The 27,417-nt window shown below is 39.8% G+C and overlaps 1 protein-coding gene across 2 annotated transcripts in view; it reads right to left on the bottom strand.

Annotated features, from left to right (window-relative positions):
- GALNTL6 (polypeptide N-acetylgalactosaminyltransferase like 6) overlaps positions 1-27,417 on the bottom strand; it is a 423,107-nt gene that overhangs the window by 36,649 nt on the left and 359,041 nt on the right. For both annotated transcript variants that reach the window (XM_009900801.2, XM_054166080.1), the window contains 2 exons: positions 12,569-12,686; positions 1,112-1,219 (listed from right to left, as the gene is read on the bottom strand). In XM_009900801.2, coding sequence (XP_009899103.1) covers positions 1,112-1,219; positions 12,569-12,686 — 226 coding nt within the window. The remainder of the gene's footprint in view (positions 1-1,111; positions 1,220-12,568; positions 12,687-27,417) is intronic.

The following is a 27,417-nucleotide window of genomic DNA, read 5'->3' as shown; positions in this document are numbered from 1 at the left end:
TGCTGAGCATGGCCTACCACCATGTCAGGCTCTAGGCCTGCACTGCCAGATTGCTCACACTGCTCGTCGCTGGCATTGTCACAAGTCAATACAGTTTTTGTCATCACCACAAATGCCCTACTAATCCTATTACTATATTGTGTGTGGCACTGTCTACTCTGATGCTCTTTTAAGGCAAATCCTTCTCTCTTTCCAGTCAGCTCTTAGGCAGGCAACACAGGTGGCCTATTTCCTCTGCTGCAGTTACTACAGCAAACTTTGTCCCATGGTGCTGAAACCAAGAGTATCTCCCCCTTAAAGCAAGAAATATATTCTTTTATCTGTACCACATGAAGCAAAAATGTGATTCATAGAATACTACCCTATGGCAATATGCAAACTTTAACATTAATGCCATTTTATTGAAAAAAAACCATCCCAAGAACCCAGCACCCTCTAAACCAGAAAAGATTAAACACAAGCATGAATAAACCCCAGTATCTCCCTGGAAGCTACATCTGTGCCCTTTGTCTCCCATCTTTTGACATCTCCAGAAAGTTACAGAACATCATCTCTCGAGCAAAAGGTCCCTCATGGATACGGATGTGTTCAGTACTCTTTGAGAAACGTCTAGGAGTCTTGTAATTTCTCACTCACACGGCTTCAAGCTGGCTGCATTCCATAACCATATTTTACACAATAATTAGCCAGTTGCTCAAATTGCTGGTACTCAGTCCTTCTGCCCCAGAAAATGTCCTTTCCACAAGATTTTGTCTGTTCTGCTGACGGATAAGAAAATGTGCATTCAAATTGGTCCTGCCTGAAAAAACGACGACTGACAACACTATGCAATTTGAGAAACATAAGCAGTGGGTTATTTCTAGTTTCCTTTGAATCAGCATGAAACGTGCTTCTGTGCTGAGATGCCCAAGCCTGTATTTTTAAGCTTTAATTTTATTCTTGGCAATCCTGCCTCTGAAAGGCAACATAACTGAAGCAATTGCACATCTCATTTCAGAAAAACAAAGCAACATTCAATTTCCATTTCAGTGGTTTACTGGAAACTAGTTCACAGGGAATGAAGAGACTGATGATGAACAAAACCAAAACCCAACAAGATCTGATCACTCACCCGTGCTAGGCTGGTTCCAGAAGGGACTTTATATGGGACGTACTTCCTGTAGATATGCCCAACTCGAGAGCACGGAACATCAAACATGCCTCCTCCACACATCCACACCTGGAAAGCACACAGAAAGCAAGTGAAAGAATGATTCCTGGAAACAAATGAGGCAAAAAAGGTACTTTAAGTGATGGGTATGTTAAAATGGCATGTCATTCTGTATCGACCCCTCCCACTGTCATAGTGGTGGCCTTCTCTGTTATGCTGAGAGCTGGGATTAGGTAACGTGGAAGACTCGCCTAATTCGAAACTCACTGTGCAAAGGCAAAGTATGGTCAAAACAAGATCATAAAACATAATTAGAATATCCACCAGTGGTTCTCCTGCAACACAATCAAGATAACGCTGTGTCTGCTGTTTAAAATAAACAGGATCAAACTTCAAAAGAAGGCTATGTGAGTGTGGCAGGCACAGCCTAACATAAGCACAAAAACCTGGCAGACAACTGACAAAGGACTGAGGCTTGCTGCTTGCTAAAGGCTGATAAAGATCAGCTTGGTGCTTCTTAGACATTAACTTGTGACTTGGTGCCCAGGCTTTTACCCTGCTTTTGTATGGTTCTGTGGGCTTGATCCTCAAGCTAATTCAAAATGACCACAGTACACCCTCAACTCAGGGTATGCATGGAGTCCTGCTACAGAGCCATCTTGAGCTGGTCTCCTCAAAGCAAGTGTCCTTCCAGTCAGATCCTCTCCCCTTAGAATAGCAAGTCATCTAAGGATATTTCTGGGGACTGAGTGAGTTCTAACCCTCCCTTTAGTGAGTGTGTGTTTTGAGCACCCTTGAGCGGGAGGTTTCCCCTTCACGAGTGAGTGTTTGCACATTTTTGTTTGGCTTTCCAGGAAGAATATTCCTTATATCTTAAGGTCAAAGCTTAACTGGTTATTTAGTAGTATATTCCCAACTGACATCTGAACTTGTAATATAATTGTGTCAAAATGAATATCATGGAATTGTGTTTACAATAAATCCACATTTTGGGGTGGCTGTTGCTGTCTGTTTTGTGGGTGCCTTTGTGATAGTAAGTAAAACAAGCCATCAATTGGAAGAAAAGGCTCCCCCCTCACCCCCCAAATCACCTGGCTCATCTTCTGAATAGCGAATAAAGAGCTCAAATACTGAGATGCTCTACATGTTATAAAGATGCCCTTCATTTTGTAAAGAAAAAGGAACTTCCTTCTAATCGAATTTATGTAGGCAGAGGAGGAAAGGCATGCCACCACGTTTCATCATGAATACTTCAATAACACAATGAGGCAGATGGAACCACCTGGAGTACACAGGTTTGATGCTTGAGGTCTGAACAACCAAAACTCAGCCAAAACTTTAGAAAGGAATGGCTAGTATTTCAAGCAGGGGACACCGGCAGTCTCAGCTTTCAGCCTTGAGACTGAGAACAAAACAACCCCCAACTCCCTCCCATCCAATTTAAAAGAAAACCACACCAAAGCCAAGAAAGAAAGAGGACTTGTCCTTTCTGTCTCTTTATGTGAACATGCATAAAGAAACATAGAAAGAAAAAAGAGACATTGTGTCCAGTTCTGGGCTCCTAAGTTCAACAGGGAGGGAGAACTGCTGGAGAGAGTTCAACGGAGGGTCATGAGGATAATTAGGGTACTGAAGCATCTCTTTTATCACAAGAGGCTGAGAGACCTGAGGCTCTTTAGCCTGCATAACTTACAAATGCGTACAAGTATCTGAAAGGTGGAGGTCATGAGGATGGGGCTGGGCTCTTCTCAGCAGTGGCCAATGACAGGACAAGAGGTAATGGATACTAACTGGAAGATGGGAGTTTTCACTTGAACTCAAGGATAAACTTTACTTTGAGGGTGCTGGAGTACTGGAACAACCTCCCAAGAGAGGTTGTGGAGTCCCCTTATGAGAGATTTTTAAAACCCACCTGTGTGTATTCCTGTGCAACCTGATCTAGGCAAACCTGTGTTAGCAGGGGAGCTGGACTAGATGATGTCCAGAGGTCCCTTCCAACCTCTATCATTCTATGATTCTATGCTACATGAAACATCTTCATGAATCTGGATGAGAATTTAGGTCCATGCATTACACATATGAAGCAATTTAACCTTTATTTCATGCCCTCTGGAGTGAAAAGTTGTGAAGTAAGTTTGTGACTGAGGCTACAGCAAGGTAGAACACAGACAACTGACAGTTTCACCAACAACTTCCATACAGAAAGGAATTATTCAAAAAATGGAGATGCTCTGAATTAAAACAGCAGTAATCAGAGCCTTAAAAAAAGGTCTCAGAAAATATGATGTGATGACAAACACTTGACATTCTGCATGAAGCCTGCAGAGAATAATAAGCATCTCTGCAATTTTTTACCATACCTTTCTTACTCTGTGTCTTTTGTCCTGCCCAGCAGCTGGTTATAGCTACTGGCATTTTGAAATCGCAGGAAAACAAAGTTATTAATCCTATTCATTTAAAACAGCAGTGAAAATGGGAAAGAGTTTGGCCTCTTTTGCTCTGCTTGTCTGTTTGTGCTACAGTGGGCTTGGTCCTGGCAGTGTGGCTGGGAGCCTGGGACTAAATTTTAGTAATCTGAGCATGCAGATGCTAAACATTGCAATATGGGATAACTTAATGCTTGAATGTCACTTACAGCTCTTGCTGAGAGCAGTATTCTGGAGAGCAGTATGCTGGAATTCAGACCCTGAAAGTAAACCAGCAACAGCTATTCATACTGTGAAAGAAGATGAGGTTTAGACTGAAGGCTTAAGCTGCAAAGTGATTTAGGAAGCTGCTTTTTATGGGTCTGTGTTAGCTCTTACATATCCTTAGCTGTTAGCTATGGTATCTAGCTAAGATCTGGTAATGAAACGATTGAGGATTTACACCTCATTGCAAGAAAAACCTAAATACGCTGGCATACATGTTAAAGGAATATCTGAAACCACTGAAAGTGGGGCAGGATCATGTGCTGGGCTTTGTCCTGAAATTCCATGGATACCCTCATGCAGTCGAGTAAAACTGAGAGCTACTCAGGAAGCTGCTACTTACCAGCTCCCATCACAGAGTTAACTAAGGCATAGGAGGTCTGGGTAGGTATTTCTGGTGCATCCTAGCACCTCAGGAGAGGAGACATATTTTGTGGTTTAGTGGCACAGGCTAATAAATGCAGCTGTCCTGGGAATCACTCTGCCAAACAGAAGCACATACATTATGGAATCAAGAGTATTTAAGGATCTGTTTCTGAGGTGAGGATATCCCATCCGCTCCTAGAGAGCACAGTCCTTTTCAGGGAGGAAATTTACTGGTGGGTTGGAAATAGAGACCCATGCCAAAACAGTCTTGCAGTGCCATCATGGGGCTGGGACAGGATCATTATTTTCCTTTCAAAGACCTTTTATAAGCTTTTTTTCTTAAATAAACCCTTGAAATCATCAGCTGTTTAACCACACGTCACTCAATTAACTGGAAAAGATGCTGAAACACATGTTTAAAAAAAATAATCAAAATGGTGTTGCTAAAACAATTTTGGTAATGCTATCACTAAAAATAATTAAAGTTGTTCACCTTTCTACCAATACTTAATCTGTATGTTACATCAGCTGCACATTTTTAGTTGTCTTCAAACAAACCAGTGTGCCAGCGACAGTGCAGATCTATGTTTACCGTTTGTTTTGGGGTTTTAAATCAAGTTATTATTTCAAGGGCTAGACAAGATACTGCAGGGATTAACCAAGGTTTCTTAGCCTTTGAAGAGTGGACAGCACTGCAGTTTGACTCAAAGGTCAGGCACACGACAAATTTAGGACAAGAAAGCAAAAATATGTAGCTCAGTACTACCTTAAAGAATGAGAGCTGAAGGAGACATATATTGCATTTCCTGTAAAGCACTAGAATATTGTGGGGTTTTTTTGTGGGTTTTGTTTTTTTAAGTAATAAAAAAAAAAGGGGGAGAAAAGGAATTGGAAAGAAACCACCCTGTCAGATATGCTAGGAAATAACAAATGGGAGGAAATAACAGTTTGTGTTAGGCTTATACTCGACAGATATAAAAGTTGAAAATGCTGCTCTGCACCTGAGGTGCACTGTGCAAGGTAATTGAAATGAATCTTGGGATGCCTTGAAGGACATTTAGCAGATGTTCCTGTTTATCTTTCAGCTTCAGAATGATTGTAAAGCTTTTTTTTTATACTTTCCTGGGAAGATCAAGTCTGTAACTTTGCCTTTAAAATGTGGATTTTTTATGTCACATGCTTAAACGCAAGAAATTGTAGAATGACTTCCATGTTAAATATTACAGACCTCCAGTGCACCATGAAAGGAATTCAGGTGGTGTGAGACATCTGGGAAAACGATACCACAACACCGATGCCTCTGTTTATCTAAGAAGCAAGCTATGAAACTCTCAAGACCGCTAATGTCTCCTTTTTACAAAAGCAATGAATCTGGTCTGCAGCTGAGGTCTAAAACCCAAAGACAAAACCAAAACAATGCAGTTTCAGCTTGGAAAGATCAAAAGAAGAGTAGTTTATGTGTCAACTATATAGTATATCACAACTTGTATAGCTCCTTCCAACAGAACATTGTAAAACACTTTACAGGGATGGTTGAAAGCAAAAGGCAAGCATTAACACAAGCTTTAAAACAGATTAAGCTGTGGTTATTTGGCTTTGTTCCTGACTGGAGCTTGGATGTCACAGATGCGTTGCTTTTTTTTTGGCTCCGTTCTACAGCTCTGTGGGATTTGGGGTGAATCACTCTTTTTTTTCTCCATGCATTTCTTTCTTTGTCTTTAAAATTGATTTCTGCTTGCTCTTGTGGGTTTTTCTCCCCCTGCCTCATCTCTCTAGTTTATGAGCGAACCAGCCTGGGGACTATCTGGAAAATGTAAACACTGTGTATGTGAGAATGAGACTCCAATCCATATGCTACGCTGTAATCACAATTACTGCAGTAAGAGACTCATGATTGTTGAGCAGTGAGGGATGTGGTGCTGTGGAACAGGAATACAAACATACAACAAATTATGTAAAAGACCAAGGGGAGGCTGAATGGATTTTGGATCAAGCTTCAAAACTAATTGAGAAATATACTGCTGCTGAGAATCAGTTACAAGACAGACAACAGTGAGAGACAGTGAAATGGATAATAAACCCAACAAACAGTAAACTGGCAGAAAAGGAATAAAAAGTGTGCTACGCAAAGCTGTCAGCATTGGTGCTCTCAGCATTGTGGAAGTGGGGTGGGCTACCCACAGGAGCCAGAAAAGTTGTAGAAACTAAGAATATAAACACTTCATCAAACACTTCACAAACACGTCAATCTTCCTGGAATATAAGACAAAAGAACAGATTTAGTGGATTGTAGAAAAGGGTAAAGAAGAATACTTTCCTGTAAACTTTTCCATGTAGTAAGAATGCTCAGCTAAATGCAGGAAAATACTGAAAATTATGATCACTGACTGCAAATCTGCAGTCAATGGATTCACAAACAGAAAAACCATTTACTTGTGGTGCAGTGGGATTTCCTGTCAGGGATATTACAATCTTACTGTGGAAAATGGGAACTGATGACTATGGGTATTTCAACAATACTTGCCTGCACCTTCATATAGATTACAGCTGCACTGACAAGTGGTAATGTTCCCTTGCTCTGTATTTCCTGTGAAGATTGCCAGCAGTGGAGGGAATTAGTAATGGTGATGATAATGATGATAAAGAAAGGGAACAGTGAACTTGGAGGTGTGTGTTGCAGAATAGGGATGAAGAGAATCTGGAAAAAATGTCAGCATGCATAAGAATACAATAACTCTAGATACAGATGACTATCTACAAAGAGGCTAGGGTGCCACCATGAGCAGTTTTGCAAGGTATGATTTATGATGCCTAAGGACAGTGTAGAGGACTATACTGGGTTTGTGTGGCAAGGTTATGGTAGCCATGGGCCTACAGAGGTGCTTCTGTGAGAAGCTTCTCATGTGTCTGAGAGAGTCAATGACAACCAGGTCCAGGACAGTCCCACCACTGGCCAAGGCTAAGACCATCAGCAACAGAGGTAGCACCCTTGTGATAATGTATTTAAGAAGGGAACAAAAAGCCCTCTGTACCTGCAATCAGGTTTGCTGTCAGGACTTGTGACTCCATGGTGAAGCAGTCCATTCCTGAGGGACTCCATGCCACAGAAGATACCCATGCTGGAGCAGTTTATGAAGAACTGTTTTGTGTGGGAGGAACCCCAGTGATGAAACAGGGTAACAGTGTAAGGAGTCTTCCCCATTGTCCTGAAGGGACAAAAAGCTTCCGAATGCTCTGAACCAGACAATGGGGCAGGAGCCAGCAGGTCTGGTTTTTCAGGAAAATGCCCACGTTGCCCAGGCCTGTCTGAACATGTCCTGGCGTCCAAGTGGGACAGGTGTGTGTGCCTTTGGCCATGTTTGGAGAAAACTCATTCTATAGGTTACAGTGTCAGGTTTTTATCTCTCAGTCTTTGTTGTCACTGGCCATCATTGTCTCAGGAAATCTATAAATACCAGCCCAAAGAGCCAGAGCCTTGCCTTGCAATTGTCCAAGCTCTGGGAGAAATCACAATCCTCACTTGGAATCTCAGCTGTGCTTAAGTTTACCCAGACAGGACTGCAAGACCCCTTGCTGTATAGCGTTGTAAAGCCCAGGAGCAGACAGATGCACCTTACCGGGCTGAGAGGCAAACCCCAGGGGGAGCTGAACCCCCGAGACAGTTTCGTTTTATTGGAAGAAGCAACAAGCACCGCTGCAAAGATTGCAGCTGAAGAACCTATCCAAATAGGCAAAGCTTCAAAGTCAACAAACCCTGTAAGCCTTAGCAGCAACCTCTTTGCTACAAACACAGGGCAGCTTTGGTGGGAATCTGGTATCCAGCCCAAATGGTGGGCATCTCTTGTCCAAGGTTGACCCACCTTAAGGATCTTCAGCAAACACAGGAAATTATTATCTTCCCACTATCTTTCACTGCTCTATATTTTGCCTGACATTTAAATTTAGGATTTCCTAAATAGTGGCTTCCCTGCTTATTGAGAAAGAGATGCTATTAATCAGGTCAATTCAAGTGCTTTTCCAGCTTTCACAAGCCCAACACATGCTGAACAACATGGTCAGCAAGGTACCATACATCTTTTTAATTAATAAATTGATCTTGAGGCTACGTTGCCAAAAAATGCTGCACATGATTTCTTATGTAAAAATTAATCTAAGAAACTGTTTAATGAAGATGTCAGTATTTTGACACTTAGGCTGTGGCTGCCTTATCATCCACTGACTGTGCATATGTGTGCTCTGATTTGCAAACATCAGTCAATCAGCATGACACTCAGTGTTATGCCTGCTGCTGTCTTCTGCAGCAATGTTAGCAAGCAGAAAAAGATCAAAAGAGAAAGTATGTTGAGTTTTGTAGTCAAGGAAAATAAGGGTCAAGCAAATTTTTAAGCAGCAGCTTTTTAAAAAACACCTGTCTGTGTTTCTGACAACTCAGTACCTGGAACAGTCATGCCTGAAGACTTGAGTAAATTTCCTTTCATGCTATGGCACAATTCCCAATGTCACAGAAGCATTACAAAGCCCACTGTGTTTTGAAGAAACATTGAATTATGATGCAGTAAAGTGAGATTCACTACAGACTCACTCTCTGTAGCATCTTTTTCCATTGAACACCCTTCCCTCCCAAACACACATAAACATCTATTATTTTGCTCACACCCCCTGCCTTCTGTTCCTATACAATGAGATAATGCAACCTTCCACCCCAAAAGGGACTTTTTATTATGTCCATGCTCTGCACTAAAGCTTGGTGTCTGTCACCCCAAGTCCCATCCAGTGAAACAGCCAGAAACTTCAAAACTAACACTTTCCCTCCAAGCTTCCCAGCCTGAGTACCTTTCCTAGACCTGGTTCGACCTATTCTTGTCAGGAACTCCCTCTGACTCTGCAGACAATCACTGGTTCTGCTAATTCAATTTTTAATCAGTCCTTGAACTCACAAAGCAATATGGCTTTGCTATTATTAGTGATTTCTTTGAGCTTGCATGATGGCCCTTGATCCAGACTTTAATTCATTCCATGTCTGGGGTTTGTGAAGTGCAGTCGAAGATTACATTCCAGCATATAGGAAATTCCTCTCCCAGTAAAATTAGGCCAGGGAATATAAAACATATATTATTTCTTAAAAGTTCTTCCATGTAAGCCACCACTGAATTTGAAGATATAAAAATGTTATGTGATACATGTATTTGTGAAAAACCTCCCTGAATATACCTGTAAGCTTTCCACTGCAGCAAAACATTAGTGGTGCTTAATTAAAGACATACCACTGCTTACTTGGATTCTATAGTACCTGGACCTACTGTTACAATGTTAAGCAGAACGGTTACAGTAGGCTGTCAGTCCTTAAGAGTTTAAAATGCATCACTGAAGGCCAGAAATTAATCTGCAAACAGTCCTCACTCCAGCTCACAGAGCAGGGCAACAAGTTCAAGATGAACCAGACACTATTTCATTTCAGGGAGCATATGACAGCTCTTGCTCTGGCATGTATCCCTCCATAATTGCATCACTGTATTTGAATTAACCACAAGAATCTCCTGTGGGACACTGAGAAGACTGTGTCATCAGAATGGTCTCTGTTTATAGCAGGTTGATATATAGATTGTTTAGTTGTTTGCCCTTATATTTTGCTGTGTACTGCGAGGCCAATTAAGTGTAGCCTTGAAGTTAGGCCTGAATATCCTCCCCTTAACTTGAAAGGTAAACAGTACTGGAAAAATGCGCAGCTGTGAACAAGAAAGCTTTCCTTGGCCTGGGAAAGAGGATGGGAGTGCAGGGAAAGAAAGGTATTTAAGCTGCGATGTGTATTATTCAATAAAGGGGCTAGCGGTTGTTGATGAAGAAGCTCTGAGGTGTCTTCATGTGTTCTCTCCACGCCGGCCCAGCACCCAACAATATTTCATCTTTTGTACATATGAATCTCAAAGTTGAACCCAAGATATACAAAGAATGTAAAAGGAACACCGTGTCTGCCTTTCAGGCTAAAGGTTGGTCTGATACAGTTCTCTAAATACAAACTTCCAACAACTACAGAATCACAGAATCACCGAGGTTGGAAGAGACCTCAAAGATCATCAAGTCCAACCTGTCACCACAGACCTCATGACTAAACCATGGCACCAAGCTAAGATACTCTAAGAAAAGGTAAGCTGTTGCTCCAGACCTACTCATGCAGCCAAGGAAACTTGAACCACCTGGTAGTTTGACCAATTGTGTGAATAACAGAGAGATGGCAAGTCCACCACCTTCCCAAGTTTTGTGAATAGAGCTGGTAAATTAAACTACATGGCAAACTTGTCCATCTTTCCATAAGTTTTCAGATGAGTGAATCTATAGCTACACTTGAAGCAGAAACCTCTCCCAGGCTAATATTGGTGATTCTGATAACAATAAGCCTCAGTCTTTTGTGTTTCTCTCTTCCACCACCACAATTTTTCTCCCATTTTTTGTCATTCTAAACCAAACAACAGTCTTCTTTTTTAAACTTTCATGTCTTAAATTCTTCCTATAGGAAGTTGTTCCTATTGTGACCGTTTGACGCTGTGCCTTTAAGGAAGGGGCACACTGGCTAAATGTTTATAAAATATTTTGGTATTCTAAACGAATTTCATTGGCCAAGTTGAGGTGGGAGGTGAGATTGGGCCCAGGGGAGCTGGGAACTTTCTCTCAGTCTTCCTTTCTTCGCCGTCCCTTTCAGCTGGATCTGCTTCTGGGCTTCTTGCCAAGAGATAAGAACTAACAAACTCCCTGTGCCAGGCCTTTCTTCCTTTCCTGCCCTGTTAACCGTCCACATCTCTTTCTTCTACCTCTTTGGGGGAGAAGGGAGGTAGGGGGGTGAAGGGGGCACAGGGGGAAGCCCCCTCTGTGGAGGGTCTGGTTTCTGGTTGAGTTCATTTGCTGTATATTCCTGTATATATTGTAAAATACCTGTATTTGTTGTGTTACATAGAATCTGTTTCCTTGTAAAATATACTCTCATTTCTCCGACTGGGTTTAGCCATGGTCTCTTTCTCAGTGTGGGAGGGAAAGCAGAGCCTTTCCTTTCAAACCACCACACCTATTCAGCAATACTTTCTAAAGAGTATTTTAATTATTTTAACACTAGTAAGAAAGGACAGGGACCCTAAGGTCAGTGTAACATTAACGAAGGTATGACCAAAATGTGACTCAGTGTGACACAGCTGCCTCCGAAAAAAAATTCGAACACTTGAGCAAAACACACTGGGACAATCTAATATCTCAATTTCCAGTGCTGTTACCATGGTTTCTATACAAGGACTGGAGAGCATTGCAAGTATGTGATGATGATTAAAAGGGGTATTTGAAATAGAATAATAAAATCATGGGTGACCTGTCAGAAACCATTGTGACAGCTACTATTGACTACTTACATTTGCCTCTGAAACAACCTAAATGGACAGAAGGTAAATCAATATATTCTAAATACACTGTCTAGCTATTAGATTTCCCCTGCCTTCTTATTTTATTTTGCTGGCGTATAAAAATGATTTGGAGAAACACAAGAATAGCACAGTTGATGCAAACCATTTTGCTGGTTTTGGTAACTCTGGTAAAGACAGCCTGGCAGACCAGTGCTGCACCACGCTGTATATTCCATTCAACAGAATGGCCTCAGCTCTCTTGTTTTAATTACTGTTGAAACTTAGATTCAGAAAGATATATATTAGTCATGGCTGACATTCTGAATTTATTTGCAATACTTTACACTGTCACAGTTTGGAAGTAGGTTGGAAAGATCCTGAAGCTAAATTCTAATTTCAGTTCCAAGCTTTATCCAAATATGCTTGAATCAATTAATCTATGTCATTAAATTCTATCAAGTCACTGAAAATCTTTGCATGTAGAAGCCAGGAGGCAAAGTTCTCATGTCTTTGGGTGTACGGGAAGTCAATAAACTCAGTTTTCAAACTAAACATGTTAGCCCTCATCACACTAATGCAAATACTTATTTTACATGTGGGAAGTAGCAAGATTTTCAACTCAACATGTAAAAGCCAAGTAACTGTCCACACAGAGGATATGAAGATACACCATGGCTGGTTGTACATAACCCAAGCACTTCAAAACTCCCCATATATTTTGTGATTACAACAATTCAAATGCAATTAAAATATCATCTGATTTTGAAAAGCTGGCCTATAGATAACAGCTTATAGCAGCTGAGCAGATCTAGTGATTCACTGCTACTGAAAAGCATAATTATATGTGAAATTAGTGGGAATTCCTATGAAAAAGTAGTATTGTACTAAATTAATTTTAGCTAAAAGACAAAAGCCAGTATGAATGCAACCACCATGATCACACATAATGAAGTATCATATAAGGTGACTTGATGACTTACCTTAAAGGAGATTTCATACTGCTCTCCTCCCCATATTTCTAATCCTGGATCATAGCCTCCCAGCTCCCAAAACCATTTTCGGTTAACAGCAAATAGACCTCCAGCCATTACAGGAGACCTGAAGGATGAGTAAAACAATACAAAGAATAATGAAGATGCTTGGCCCATGTGTGTGTGTGCCTGCCTCTGTGCGAATGTGGGTGATCTGGCTTCCACAACTGCGAAGCTATGGAAGGTGTAGACAAAGGATACTGTAATAAACAACATTTACCTTTATTCACCCCAAAATGGAATCTAGATGAGAAAAAGGCAATGTGATAGACATGTTGATAGATAGAGAGCATGCTATATAGCCATGCACAAGCTCCTTTTTTTTGTTCTTTTTATCTTTTTTTTTTTTTTTCAGAGCCCATCCACCAAATTCTATTCATTAATAACAACCCCATGTAACAGTAAAAGACAGGGACTCTGGAAACCTGCCAAAGTACATAATGTAGTATCAGCACTCTATGTGAAGTAACTCACATTTGAAACTTAGCAAAACTCAGTCTCACAGGTGCTGGCTAGAGAAAAGCAGAAGGTGAAAGTGGATGGCTACAGAGCAGCTGTTGGAAGTTTAACATCTGCTCCTAAACTCAGTCTCACAGTGGTAATTTCACTCATAGGCAAATAGTTTGCCATGTTTCCCTTGTTTCCATTTATTGCATAATTAAACATGTGGAATTTACTTGAATTAACTCAGTCTTTTCCACAGATAATACAGAAAAATCTTGGATATTTAAACTTTGTTGGAGAATATTCAGGAAAAGCGCATTTAAAATTTATAAACAGGAATTTTGTACTATAAACTAAGCAGGATTTTTTTCACTACCAAGAAGACCACGTATCTAATGCAGTAAATACATTGACAGTTCTCAGGATCAGTTGCTCAATGATTCCTTGATGTCATGACGGAAGTGGGATACAAAGGGATCTACATTGAACAGGAAGGAGACAACAGGCTGAAGGAAGTCCATTCCAGCTCTTCAATTCAATCCGTGCAAGTCAATACTTGCTTTATGAGTTTTAGAGCACGAAGCTAGAAGAAACACATTCCTGTGAGTGGCTGGAGGACAAGAGAATACATACATAATGTGAGAGACCTGGATGCCTTGCAGGCAGTGCTTCCTTATTGAGGAATAGTCATGAAACTGGGTCCCAGGACATGTGACTTGTAACACTGTAGCCCCTGAGGGAAATTTATCCTATCTAAGGGCATTTTTTGTTTTGAATTGCTACTTGGTTGGTTGTTTGGAGCTATGGAAGCAGATGGTAATATCCCTGAAGAACCAACTGGAAAATGAAATTTTTTCCCTTTGCCACTGATCTAGGATTTTGGAACGAAGTCACGACTGGCAGGTATCACAGAAACCAATGCATAAGTTAGAAATTTACTAAAGAGGACATAAAATTAATGGAACAACATTCTGGCATATTTTCTCTTTCTATATTGCTATCTTTTAACCAAGTCAGTGGATAACATAAAGTTAAGTTAGACAGTTGAGTGGCCTTTGCCACCATTAGGATGCTAGTGAATACTCACACATGAAGGTTAGAAAATGCTCCTCTCATCTGCATTCATGGTAACAAAAACCATTACAGATATTTTACCTTTTAATTCCATAACATTGTTGAAAAATGTAAATATTTTATACTCTATCTTATATTAAGCTACCTTTCTTATGACTAGGGAGTTCTGATTTTAACAGGCTAATTCTATTTTCCTTTAGTGATTATGTTTTTGACAGCATATGGATGCTTTGTAAAACAAAGCTGCAAAATTCTAACTGCCAAAGCCATGCACTGTAACAAACATTAAATGCTAATACTTTTATACCTCAAATATTGACTGTTCTTCTGACATGAATAAATTCAGTGGAGATTTTATGAGAAACCTTCCCTTGAGGATTCTGACTACTACAATACATTTTCAATTCCTACTGAAGAAAATCTAATTGAAACATGTTTCAGGTTCTAAATAATCAAAACATAATGTCCTTTTATAAAGATGGACTTGCATGGAGAATGCTTATAACTAAGTTGAGAAATGAAGTCCCAGAATTCCCTGGGGAAATGCAGGATTTCTCTGATCCTCTGAGGTATGATATCTATTATGAGCATTTCAGTTGACACAGTGAATGCATGAAAAAGACAGTTCCTGTAGGTGAATCAGATAGAAGATGAAATATCAGATTTCAAATTGCAAAATAACTGGCATATAGTTACAAATTATACTTTACAACTAATCAATGGGTTTTCCAGATAATGCTGTGTAAAGAAACTCCTTGTTACTTACATGACAAAGTTCGGAATGTATATTACAATGAGCAAAACTATCACACAGTGTCTGGAATAGCAGCAAACTAATCTCTCTTACACTTAAAAAGAAAAAAAAACAACAAAAAACCCAGAAATTGCATGTAATGTTACTCCACTCAGTCTTTTCCACACCTTCTGACGTTTGCTGTTTTGCAGGAAGAGCAATGGAGAAGACGAACACAACGGCTTTTTGGTTTTCACTGGAGTGGAATGAGCATTAAGCCGACCACTTGGCACAGGATATGTATTCCACTTCGTGCCACAAGCTGCTGCTAAACAGGAATTAAATTGTCTCCAAATTATGAAGACAAGAATTCAGTCCTACAATTACGACTGATATGAAAAGTCCTTTTGTATTCAATAGGATCATTCACACAGAAAAGAACTATACTGAGCCCAAAGGAGAAGAATTTCTCTCTTGTTTCATGGCTTCTGTCTAGAAATGTCAAATACAAAGCTATGTTTGTATTAGTAATTTTTCAATGAAATGTCCTACTTGACACTTAAACAATCAGCCTTGAGGTACTGTAGCATAATATTATGTAAGTACTTAACAGCAGGAGGCTGAAAAATACTTATATTAAAAAACTTACAAGGACAAAGACAACAAAACATCAGCAAAGCTGAAAGGCTAAGGTTGCTAAACTTAAAAATAGTTACAAAAACCTTTCACAGGAGATGTACTGCAGAGATTCACTGACTACATGTAAAAGAAGAACACTGCCAGTAAAAGCCAGCTGATTCAAAAATGACCCAAGTGGTCACGTATTCCTGTGCTGAGACAGAAAAAGAATTTGATTTAGTGAGATTGCAAAAAAACTCCCAGCCCCAACACAAGCCAGAAAAGAAGGAAAAAAGATCATCTATAAATTTTCAAAGTAACAGAAAGAATAACATAAGCTTAAAAGGAACATAAAGTTACCTGCATTAGAAATTAATGTGGTATACTGCAAACAAATGAGCTGTATAGCAAGGTTTGGAATCATTGCATTGCAAGACTGATTATATACACTGGACACAAAGAACTTGTTAAGAAGTGAAAAGGAAAGAGGAGCTTTGATAACATGCAGAAAGGCACTTAGGATAGCACCTGTGCTAGGTGGCTTGTGTTGTAGCTATGCTGACATTTAGAATAGAATTAACCAGGTTGGAAAAGATCTTTGAGATCATCAAGTCCAGACTGGGAGATGTCCAGTGACACATCTATTTAGTGTCACGTGTCAGTAAGTGGATGTAGGTTTGTGTGATCTATTATTCAACATAAAGAAAATACTACACTGTGCATTGATCATTGCTGAATTGAGATGCTGCTGCAGCGTACTTGGGCACTTTGGAAAGGACTGATAGGGATCACCTGCTTAGAACAGCTGAAATGTGGTCATTATAATTGTATCCAGTGAATGGCATATTGCACTATGCATCTCTTTGTATAATCCAGTCTGATTAAAGGCTTTCTGCTGAGCTGCTGAACAGAAACAGATGAATGCTGAAAAGATGGGTCTATCTCATGCAGAATATGTTAGACAAACTGACCTTCAGTGCCAAACCAACTGGCACATAGTACAAAAACTGAAGCAAATGTCAGCCTGAGTTGGGAGTCAGTGCTGGGTCCTGCTGACCTTATAGTCATGGATATGACAGATGAGGAGGAAGGGGCCCATGTTGCTGCTGTCCCAGAAATGACTGGTGATCTACAGAGCACAGCTTTGAGCTGGGTTTGTGCCCTTTTTATAGTGAATTTCACTGTCTTGTTAATCAAGGCAAGTACCCCTCCATCTTAGTGATACCACACACAAAGACACCCCAGAAGAGTGAATAAATTGGTTGCTTCCCCTGGTACTCCCTGCAGTGATTCCTGATACCGCACCAAAGCTTCTTAGAGCAAGTAGCAGAAGCTGACACTAATCCTAGATAATAAAAGGCTTTAATAAAACTAAAAGTTAAAATCTATGTATGTGTAATTCAAGATGCAGACCTTATCACTCACGTGAAATGAATGCAGAAACAAAAGAAACTGCTATTAAGACAAGTTGATCAAAAGCAAGGAATTGATATAGATCAATAAAATAAATGACCAAATACAAACTTAAAGGTTGCTCCAGCTAAGCTGAGGGGCAGACTCTATACTGTCCATAGGAAAAGATGTTGATGTAAGCTGGAATGAATATGGATCAGACTTAGTGAATTTTTGAAGAAGTAAAATAAAAAGCAGAGTCTTATATACTTAACTTTTTAACCCATTGTATTTTAAAATGTATTTTTACATGTGTTGACTGTTGCACATTTACTGTTTAGGAGGAGACTTGATGGGGTGCTTGGTTGCATGGTTTAGTTGATTAGATGATGTTGGATGATGGGTTGGATGCCATGATCTTGAAGGTCTTCCAACCTGGTCTGGTCTATTCTATTCTAGTCTAGTCTAGTCTAGTCTATTTCTACAAGGCCCTGTTCTGCTTTATCTTTGATCTATTCTAACAACACAAATAACCCCCATGTTATAAAATCATCAAAATTAAAAAATTGAAACCTGTATCTGTGACATTAGCCTACAGGCTTTGATTTTTCCTCCCCTCAAGAGCAAGTGTCCAGTCTTCTAAACAACTTTTACCATTGATATATTTGTGCCCCTGTCTGTACCCAAAAATGACACAGATTTTGCAAACCATTGCATTCCTGATGTTCACAACATTATCTTAGAGTGTCCTGAAGCAGCATCTGAAAATATATGACAGACAAACTATGTAAAGAAAAGGTCTGTGTTAAAGCTGATTTGCTCCCCATAAAACCTGTCTCCAGTTCATTCACTGTGAATTCAGCGCTGTCACAACAGTATGGCCATACACTGCCAGCTGATTGTTATTCTGTTAATCTCCACTATTCTGTTAATCTCCACTATTTACAGTAAGGTACCCCAGCAATTTTCAGAAAACAAACTGAAGCTACCTTGTGCAGATTTGTAATTGTAGAGCTATATCCCACTGCTTAGACTCCTCCTATCACCTGGTTTCACTAACTTGTATTTTATTAATTAAATTGTTGTATAACTTTATTGTCACTCTTAGTTAGTGTATTCTTAGGTTAATTTCCCTTCACTGTCTCTTTCTGATGAGTTGTTTGCAAAATTAATCACACATTGGTAGATTTAATGCAGATGTACATTGTCTCCATCTTACCTACAATATTTATCTACATACATTCATGCATGTTTCATACATTTCTACTCACTGGCACCCAGTCAACTATTTTAGAAGTGATAACCAAATTGTGAGGTATCTGTCCTTTAAGAGGCCCTGGACTCAAATGTCATTAATTTCTTTCTGTGCTAAATATTCTCCTGATGTTTTTTTTAACAAAACAATCTCTAAAATATTCAGTCTAAACAAGGCACAAAATAACTAACAATGATAAATACCTTGCTTTTTGAGCAGTTCCATTCAAATTCTAGTTAATGTTGACAACCTAATCATTCCTTTTTTCAGGGCACAATTGTGTTCAGACAAAGCAGAATTCCGTTATGTTTTGACTTACAGTAACATCTTCCTTGGACAGCTCAAACTTGAGAAATGCTAGTGGGGCACACAACTGCGTATGTACCTAACAGCACCCACTAGTGATAACAGCTGCTTGGGTCAGGTTGTGACAAAGTCACGCAAGCTTTTCCTGACTCTGCTACTTCCCAGCACTATTATGCAGGACAAAGATCAGGATTAATCTAGCCTAACTGGAAATTTTGTAGCCTGCATCTCCCCATAATCAACAGTCTCTCTACTGAAATCGCAACAAGGCCTCACTTGGATGCCTAATGTGACATGTTTCTCATGATTGACAGTCATTAAACTCTGCATTCTTACGCAGTGCCTGTTGGTGATTGTGAAAGTGCTAAACAATAATCAGTTCATTTCACTAAGTGAAAATGGTGCAAATGCCTTTATACCCATCTCTGTCACTTGAAGCTTAGAAGTAAATGTTGTTTTGGTAGTTAAACAAATATTTTTACAGGCAGGAGAAAGACAGAAAAAGGTATCAGACTTAATTTTTATATAACCTATCAGTTCAAATAATACTAAAAATAGCTCAGCATGCTGAAGCACGTAGCAACCAAGTTATGCTACTTAAAGTTAATTCAAAAGTGCCTATATAACTACAGTTATTTCTAAAAATTAGACTTAAAAAAAATAACATTAAGGTAAAACCCCATTCTTCTCCAATGGACAGCCAGAAAGTCAGCTGCAGAGTCAGCTACAAAGAAAGCTCTAAAAACACTTCAGGTTCAGTTCATAAAGTTTGCCCTATGATTTCATCACATGACTTCTTTGTGCATTTTGCATATTTTTCTTAACATATTGCTAAACTTCACTGAAAAAGTGGCAATGTAAAAGAGCAATGAGCTCCTATGTGGGTAATGACACCGAGATCCATTTAGCTTTCCCTCCCATATTTAGAAAATTAATGAAGCTGTAGAAAAGATGAGTGAGATGGGTAGAAATGGAAGACTCTGAAGAGGCAGCTTCCCTTTCTCATGAGCACCTCTCATAATCCAAGGAAAATCTATCTGAATCATTGCTAGAGAAGATTTACAGGACTCAAAAACAAAAAGAAAATGAACACTTCTAGGTGAAGCTGTTCAGAAGGACAAAAATCAGAAGCCAAAGAAGAGCTGGAATATCACACAGCAAGTTATAGTTAAGAGATGAGTCCAATACGCAAGCGGTCTTATGAGACTGAGACCTGAGTCTCATCTCTTTAGATTGTCCATCCTGGTTGCACAGTAACTTCCTCACCACCTCCCATGCATTAATTTAAAGAATAATTAATTAATTTAATGAAAACCAGTTCATTAAATCCCATCACAACCTTCAAGGATATTCTCATGGGGGGACAGCAGCTGAACAGAATTATTATCCAATTACAATGTTATCTTCCCCTCTTTAGATGCAGAGGTGTAAACCAGGGAACTACCCTCTTTTTCCAGTACATACTTTTGTTTTATTTACTTAAACTCAGCATAGCATCATAAGTAAAGTTTGAACTTAAGGAGAAATTTTTAAATGTCATTAAAGATGATAAACAATTTCTTTTAAAACAAAGTCACTGGCCCAAACAGAAACTCTTATTTCTAAAATAATCCTTCAGTTCAGACCTTCTACTCCCAAGAAGGCTTCCTAGATAAACCATGATAACAAATCTGACCAGTTAGCAATATGCTATTAACAGTTACAGGTGATTCTGATTAAGTTATTTGGATTACTATAACTACGACTCTGATTTCTGTAACTCTAAATTATATGTAGTTACTCTAGATTAAAGCAGATCACAGTCCAGAAAAATAACTTTATACATAATGTGTAGAAGTGACTTCACAATAGGGGATTACAAACTGCTTCAGGAACATCTTGTTTTGCACTGCTTACAGCACCCAGCCCAACCTCAGAAGCAGACCAAGACAGATGACCTGCCAAGTACTCACTGCAGTGTCCACCCTGTGGGACCAGTGGGGCTGTGTCCATCAGGCCTGCCTTGTCTCCTTGCCCATATGCACTCCCCGGGGGCTGGTGAAATAGTTGCTTGGGTGTTTTCACAGATGCCAGGTGAGGAAAAGAGGTCATTCAGATACCTATACTACATGCTACTATATAGCACCAGACACATACTTGCAACATCTGGAAAACTTTTTAAAAAGGCAAAAAAAGTGGTTGAATTGCAATCACCACCACAGCCAAAACTCCACACACAAAACACCCCCAAAACAGAAGCCATTTTTTTTCCTGACTCTCCAGTAGTATTTCAGTCTGAAGCATTATTTTTGTAACACTTGAATGATTTAGGTGGGCAAACGTGAAGAAGGACTATTGAAGCACAGCAAGGAAATGGCAACAGGACTTCCAGTGGGTTTTCTTTTTTGTTCATGTCACTGTTTTCATGCCACATCAGACTGAATAGTTAGTGAAGGCCATTTCCAGAACATTTCTGAGCTGCAAAGATTTTAAATAACTGTAAGTAGAGTTACAATAACCTGCTACTGATTTTTCAGCAAAGCCTTTCAAATCAGTGCTGCCTAGCACACTGATGGAATTGGCTTTTCCTCAGAGTTCCACAAACTACTCCTAGTAACTCTGATTCAAGCAGACAGAGCCCTCACACTAGGCTAAATGGATGAGACACACAGTTAATGACATGGTCTGTGATCTGCAACAGAGCTGAGATGCAGATGAATATTAATCCTTTGATCAGTTCTTCAGTAGTACTGTCAGCAGCTGCCCCTGCTTCACCCTTATGTACACACACTGCTTAAAACTCTGGCAGGAGAAGGAGTCAAAAGGTAATTTTAATATTTCATTTATATCTGTCTTTGGGGATTAATGCAGAAGTCTGAAATGATTCCATACTGACAGGGAGGAAGACTGGAGCCTGGGTAGCCATGCCATTGCTACAAAAAGCAGGTCATCCATTTGCCGGAGGTGAACCATTTCAAGAATGTTATCATTAAGTTATGAGAAGGCAAAAAAGATGATGCCTGAAGGTGCAAATAGGCAGTCAATGGTATTCTGGGATGCTGGAAATGCACTCTGTCCTAGTTTTGTCTGGAATAAATTTAATTTTCTTCCCAGGGGCTGGTATAGTGCTGTGTTTTGGATTTGGGATGAAAATAACGTTGATAACACACTGATGTTTCAGTTGGTGCTAAGCTGTGCTTATCCTAAGTCAAGGACTTTTCACCTTCTCATATGGCTCTGCCAGCAGAGGCTGGGAATGCACAAGGAGCTGGGAGGGAACACGACAAGGACAGTCAACCCAAATGAGCCAAAGGGATATCCCATACCTTATGGCATGTCATGCCCTGTTTATCAACAGGGGAAACTGGCCTGGGGACACCATGGCTCAAGGATTGGCTGGGCATAGATAAGCAGGCTGCCAGCAATTGCATTGTGCATCACATTTTTGGTATATTCTATTTTTGTTGTTGTTCCCTTTCTGTTCTATTAAACTGTCTTAATCCATGAGTTGGTTTTGTTTGTTTGTTTGTTTTTCCCTTCCCCAGTTCTTTTCCCCATCCAGCTACGGGGAAGGACTGAGTGAGTGGCTCTGTGGTGCTTAACTGCTGGCTAGGGTAAAACCATGACAAGTGCATCATTGCTCTACAATTAAAGCTCTACAAATTGCTATATTGCTCTGTTTTGGTAGGTAACGGAGAGGCAGGGACTAACTACAATGAAATTAGATTTCTCCTTGTCTGCAGCAGAGTCACAATATTTTCTTGTCAAAACTGTGAAACAGTGACAGCAGTTTTTCCAAAATGACACTGACAAACAGTGCCACAGGAAAACTCTGGAAAGCCCTTCACAATGAAGGATGGAGGAGCTGAAAATTGATGATGTTGAGCACTCCATTGTCCCGTGACAGCACCTGCTTTTAATTTGATGTTATTGTAAAGACAGACAGGCAGGCAACTCAGGGAAATGAACCTTTTTGGTTTATCATCATTGTAAATCACATTTAAAAAAATGAATCCATTTGATAACAGAGGTAACAGTGGGAAAGTAAATGATTGTAGTTATTGTTAGAGTAACCAAACAGCACTTCATGAAAGCCAGGAGCTGCTTCCATTAGCAAAGGGTGAGGATTTATCAGAGGTATTGTTTCAGAGTCTTGTGGCAATCTGTGTGGTTTGTTCTTGAAGTAGAACAAAAGATTTCTAAGGAAAGGCTTTACCTGGAGAGGGTCAGAAGAGGAAAATACATCTGAGATTGTGAAATAGGGATACCCTCAGTGAGCCTAAAAGGCAATGGCCTTTGAACACTTACAGGGTGAGAGAGTTGGGGTTGTACAGGCTGGAGAATTGAAGGGTCCAGGGAGACCTTATAGCAGCCTTCCAGAGAGTCTGCAAGAAAGCTGGAGCAGGACTGTTTACAAGGGCATGTAGCAATAGGACAAGTGCCAATGGTTTTAATCTACTGAAGGGTAGATTTAGATTGGACATTAGGAAGAGGTTCTTTACTATTAGGGTGGTGGAACACTGGAAAAGGTTGTCTAGGGAGGTCCCATCCCTGGAGACATTAAAGACCAGACTTGATGGGGCTTTGAGCACTTGATCTAGTTGGGGATGTCTCTGCTTAATGCAGCTGAGATGAAAATTGTCTCTCCCAGTTGAAATATCACAGTTTTCTTTTATTCTAAATATAAGTGCATATTTACACAAATGCCATGAATACACTTACAATACTATTTACTGATAAATGGTCACACCTACAGGTGTAGCACTAGAAATCTGTATGGCTGTATACATGATTCTGCTTCCAACCAGGATCTTTAACAGCTGCAGCTGGGTCTATAGACTGTTTAAGTGTACAAAGAATACATTGCCAATGAAATTATGCTGTTGTACATGGACAGTGGACCTGACCTTGAAATCAAATAAGGATAATGAATTTACTGCAGAGTTCTGCTAATTTGTACAGGCTGTAGTGCAAGCTGTTCTTCACTGCCACACTGGTCTCAGAGCTGGAAACTCCAAGTGTAACTTCTAAACACACAGAGGAGTACCCCCAACTAGTGAGACAGCCAACCTCCCTGACTCTAGGAGTTGCACACTAAAATTTTCATATAGCTGGAAGGTATAACATATATTTCTGACAACAGCAAACTGGAGGGGACCTCTGGGAGTAGTTCAAAGACAGTGTAATGGCAGTTCCCCAGGATTAAAGCTGCCTTGTGGGTTTAGGGCTGGACTAAGTACACTGCTGTCTTCTCAGTGACTTTCTGATAGAAACTGCAGCTACCTTGCAGGCTTTGTCCCTCCCAGATCCAGCAGCTCACATTGCACAGCTACCCTTGTGGCAGCATTATCCCACTGCCTGCCATGTGCCAGTGCAAGGATCAGGAGGGGTTGCCCCAACCTATACAAATCCATAATGAAAATACCACAAGAAAAAAATTTAGAACTGAAAACAATAACACATAAGCATTGCAACTGCATTAACTGAAATCCCAAGACTGCTGTCTGTGCTCGCTTGCAGGAAATACTATTTGTTGGCAGTTACCTTGACTAAGAGTGTATGGATATAAGAAATGTTATGGTTATTTTAAGAAACATCTGAAGAGCTAGAAAAATTTGGGGCAATCAGTCATCTCTGAACCCTTTCCAAAAGAAAATATGCTAGTGAAAGCACTCCCATTTCAGAATTAAATTAGAAAGAACAAAAAAGCAATATCAAATCCTGAAGTGGCAGGAAGGTAAGCCAGACAATAAGGACTCTTGCAACTGACCTATAAAGGCTTTATTAAGAGCTGACAAAGGAAACCCCCCAAATGCACCAAAAATCACCTTCCCCCCCCAAGAGAGAAAGCAAATCCTTCATACAAATAATCAAAATAATCTTTGTTAGAAATGGCAGCTACCAGCCCCACTGAAACTGTAGTTTTACCTGATCTCCTCCATCATGGTCACATTCACCACCATGAACAAATGGGATTTATATTGTCCAGATGGTTACTGACAGATAGTCTCATTAAGTAGATGATATTCACAGGCTAGAATTGGTGCTACTGCTATCATCTCACAGACTACACAAAGATTACTCAGTACTTCTGATCCAATGTGTTTCTTAGTTCCTCATGGAAATACTTCAAATGCAGACTCAAGGAGTATTGTCAGCAGCTGCTTTAGGGCCATGAGTCAATACTTTTGAGGTGTTTCCACTTTTTCAACGTTTTTTGTCCTTCAAAGAGGAATCTGTCCTTGGGAATGTGAACTGGAACTCAGTAAAAGATCAAGGTGCTGCTGTAACCCACGGTCAAGTGTCAGCATACAGACAGCCTTCACAACTCCAATCTGCTTTCCCCAAAGAGTCAAATACTCCATGTCCCATAACCTTCTCACCATGGGACGTCACTATAGCCCTGCAGGCACTTACATCAGCTGCTCAATAATCTACTCTTAATCATTGAGACTATCATCTCTTATTTAGTGACAATTACCAGGGTGAGCATGCAAGCTTTTGAAGGATACAAGTCCTCTGATGAGAGGATTGCTTGTGTCTGCATTGCCACTGTAATCTTTCTTTTTGATCTCTTGAACCAGTCCTTCGACTACTTGCTCTGAATCCACCCTAGCTCACTCCCCAACTACCCCTGCAAGCTCTGCCACCTCCCTTGGGATGCTTCTTTCTGCAGGTGGTGCAAGACTGACAACATGGGTCTTAATACCAGGTTTCACTCCCTACACCTAGAGCAGTCCTTCCTTTACATTACTAAGTAATACATTTTCAAACAATTTATCTCCAACTAGCAGCCCATAGGAACTGTAGAGAAGAACAGTAATTAGGTCAGTTTGACATTTGTTGTCTTACATTTATGAAAATACCTTCCTGAAGATTTCAGTTATACAACAACAACACATTAACCAAACTTAACACACGCAGTAAATTGTTGCCTGCTATTAGCAGTAATAAGAGAGAAGAGTTATAGCTGCAAAGCAGCTGCTGTAGCATTCAACCATATTCTGCCGGCAAGAAAATAAAACTAAGGAAAGATTTAAAGGAAAAAATGCACGAGCCTTCTCAGACGTGCAATTAAATATGAATTGTGGAACAAAAACAACTATATTATAAAACACAGAATTGCAAGGAGAAGATTTAAATTATTAGCATTGACAGATTTTATAGCTTTCCTTGTGAAGCTATACACAGGATGCTATTCTTCTGCATGCTACGCTTATAAATAAAGCTAAAATGAAACAGAACACTGCAAATATTTTCCCCTCGTAACTATACTTTAAAAGCAAAATCATGCTTCCACTGTAATTACAGAAGATGCTATTCCATTAACAATTAATATTAGGAATGAGTGGGAAAACAAACAAGCTAAAGAAAAAAAATAAAGCTGCTTCCAAGTATTGCTATAAGAACCCCATTCATAATTGAGTTTGCTGTTTAGTCATGAGGCTTAGTCTCCCAATGGATGCAGAAAGGCAATACAGTCATGACTAAGCTGTGTTTTGGGGTCAGGTGAAGTGGACTCCTGACAACATCTTTCAATCACTTGCAGATCCAACTATTCCTGGAGGCCAAAACCTGCTCTGGTTGGAAGATACGATTTCTTGACAAAGAGTAATAGCAACAAAAAAATATGGAGTACATTTTCTTAGAAGAAGAATGAGCTTCACAGAGGTCAGCATTTTGTCTTTGTTTCTTCTTTTTCCAGAGCAGAGACAGCAGCTTCAAGCAAATCTGACACAGCATGCTCTGCATTAGTGGTTTTCTTCCTCCATACATCACCCTGTCTGTACCAATACCCTTTAGAAACCTTCTCATTAATCTGGAAGTGGTTCATACACCTGCATTTCCCAAGGAGAAAACTCAGCATACTCCAATTCCCCATGTAGAAGCGACATACAAAACAACCTTCCTCTCCCTGCACCACAGAGAGGGACTCACCTTGAGACTTGATTTCACTTCCTATGGGATTTATTAAATCAGAGAGCAATGAAGCAAGAGATGCACACCGTCTGTTCAGGGTTCAGCTTTAAAGATGACTGCTGTAGGACACACTCTCATTAGTGACTGTACAGGTGCCAACTGAAGCAATGACTAAGAAAATTAAGAAACAGTGAAAAAAAAAAAATCTTCCTATTTTTGCTTTGGTAACTCAAGGAACTCTGAAAGTACACAGTAGATGCTAGCAAAAAATCCATGTAAGCATTCCTGGTAGCTCTTCAGAATCAACACATTATTTTCTGTGTGCTAATAATAAAGATAGGTGCCAGACAAAAATCAAATGAATAATATCAGCCTCCACAAACTCCTATTGCCATGAGCAATGGTGTCCACATGATGAACACTACACAAGCCAGCCAATACTCTTACAATAGATCTTCACATCTCTGTGGAATAATGAAGTTCACTCCACTGTCAAGGTATTTTCAGAGCATGTGTGTATGTATATCATTATCAAGACAAAAGCCAACAGCCAAGTATTCAGCAAGAAGCACGCATCATATTCTTGACAAATAGTGTAAGTAATAAAAAGCTCCTGTTTCAGTGAAAGGAATATAGTCGAGAACATTTTTCTAGCCTGAAAGATTTTGAGTGTAATTTTCTAGCTACAAGGTTTTATTGATGAAGCACAGCTAATTTGTACTCCAGGAGGAGGTTAATGTAACATCTTTTAAATATATTTTCTAATAAGAAGTCAGCATACAATCTATTGCAGCAAGCAGCAAAACATTAAAATGATCCTTTTTCAGGAACTGCATGGCTTGTCTGCAGATGTAGATAATCATTGAAAATATCAATTATTGCAAAAAGGTGTTTGTTCAGAAATTGATACATGAGGAGGGCTTTCCTCAGTCACTTGATTGTTCTAGCTGGGCCTGTGTCCTACAGCATCATTGTACTTAGACATCCTGCATTCGTACCATTCTAGCCAGCTGCTGAATACACTGGATTTTAAGAGGTGTTATTTTGAATTTTAAGAGTTATAATACTGACTTATAA

Source organism: Dryobates pubescens, chromosome 1 (genome assembly GCF_014839835.1).
Source record: "Dryobates pubescens isolate bDryPub1 chromosome 1, bDryPub1.pri, whole genome shotgun sequence".
In the NCBI taxonomy this organism is placed as follows: Eukaryota; Metazoa; Chordata; class Aves; order Piciformes; family Picidae; genus Dryobates; species Dryobates pubescens.
This window is presented reverse-complemented; position numbering and strand designations above follow the sequence as displayed.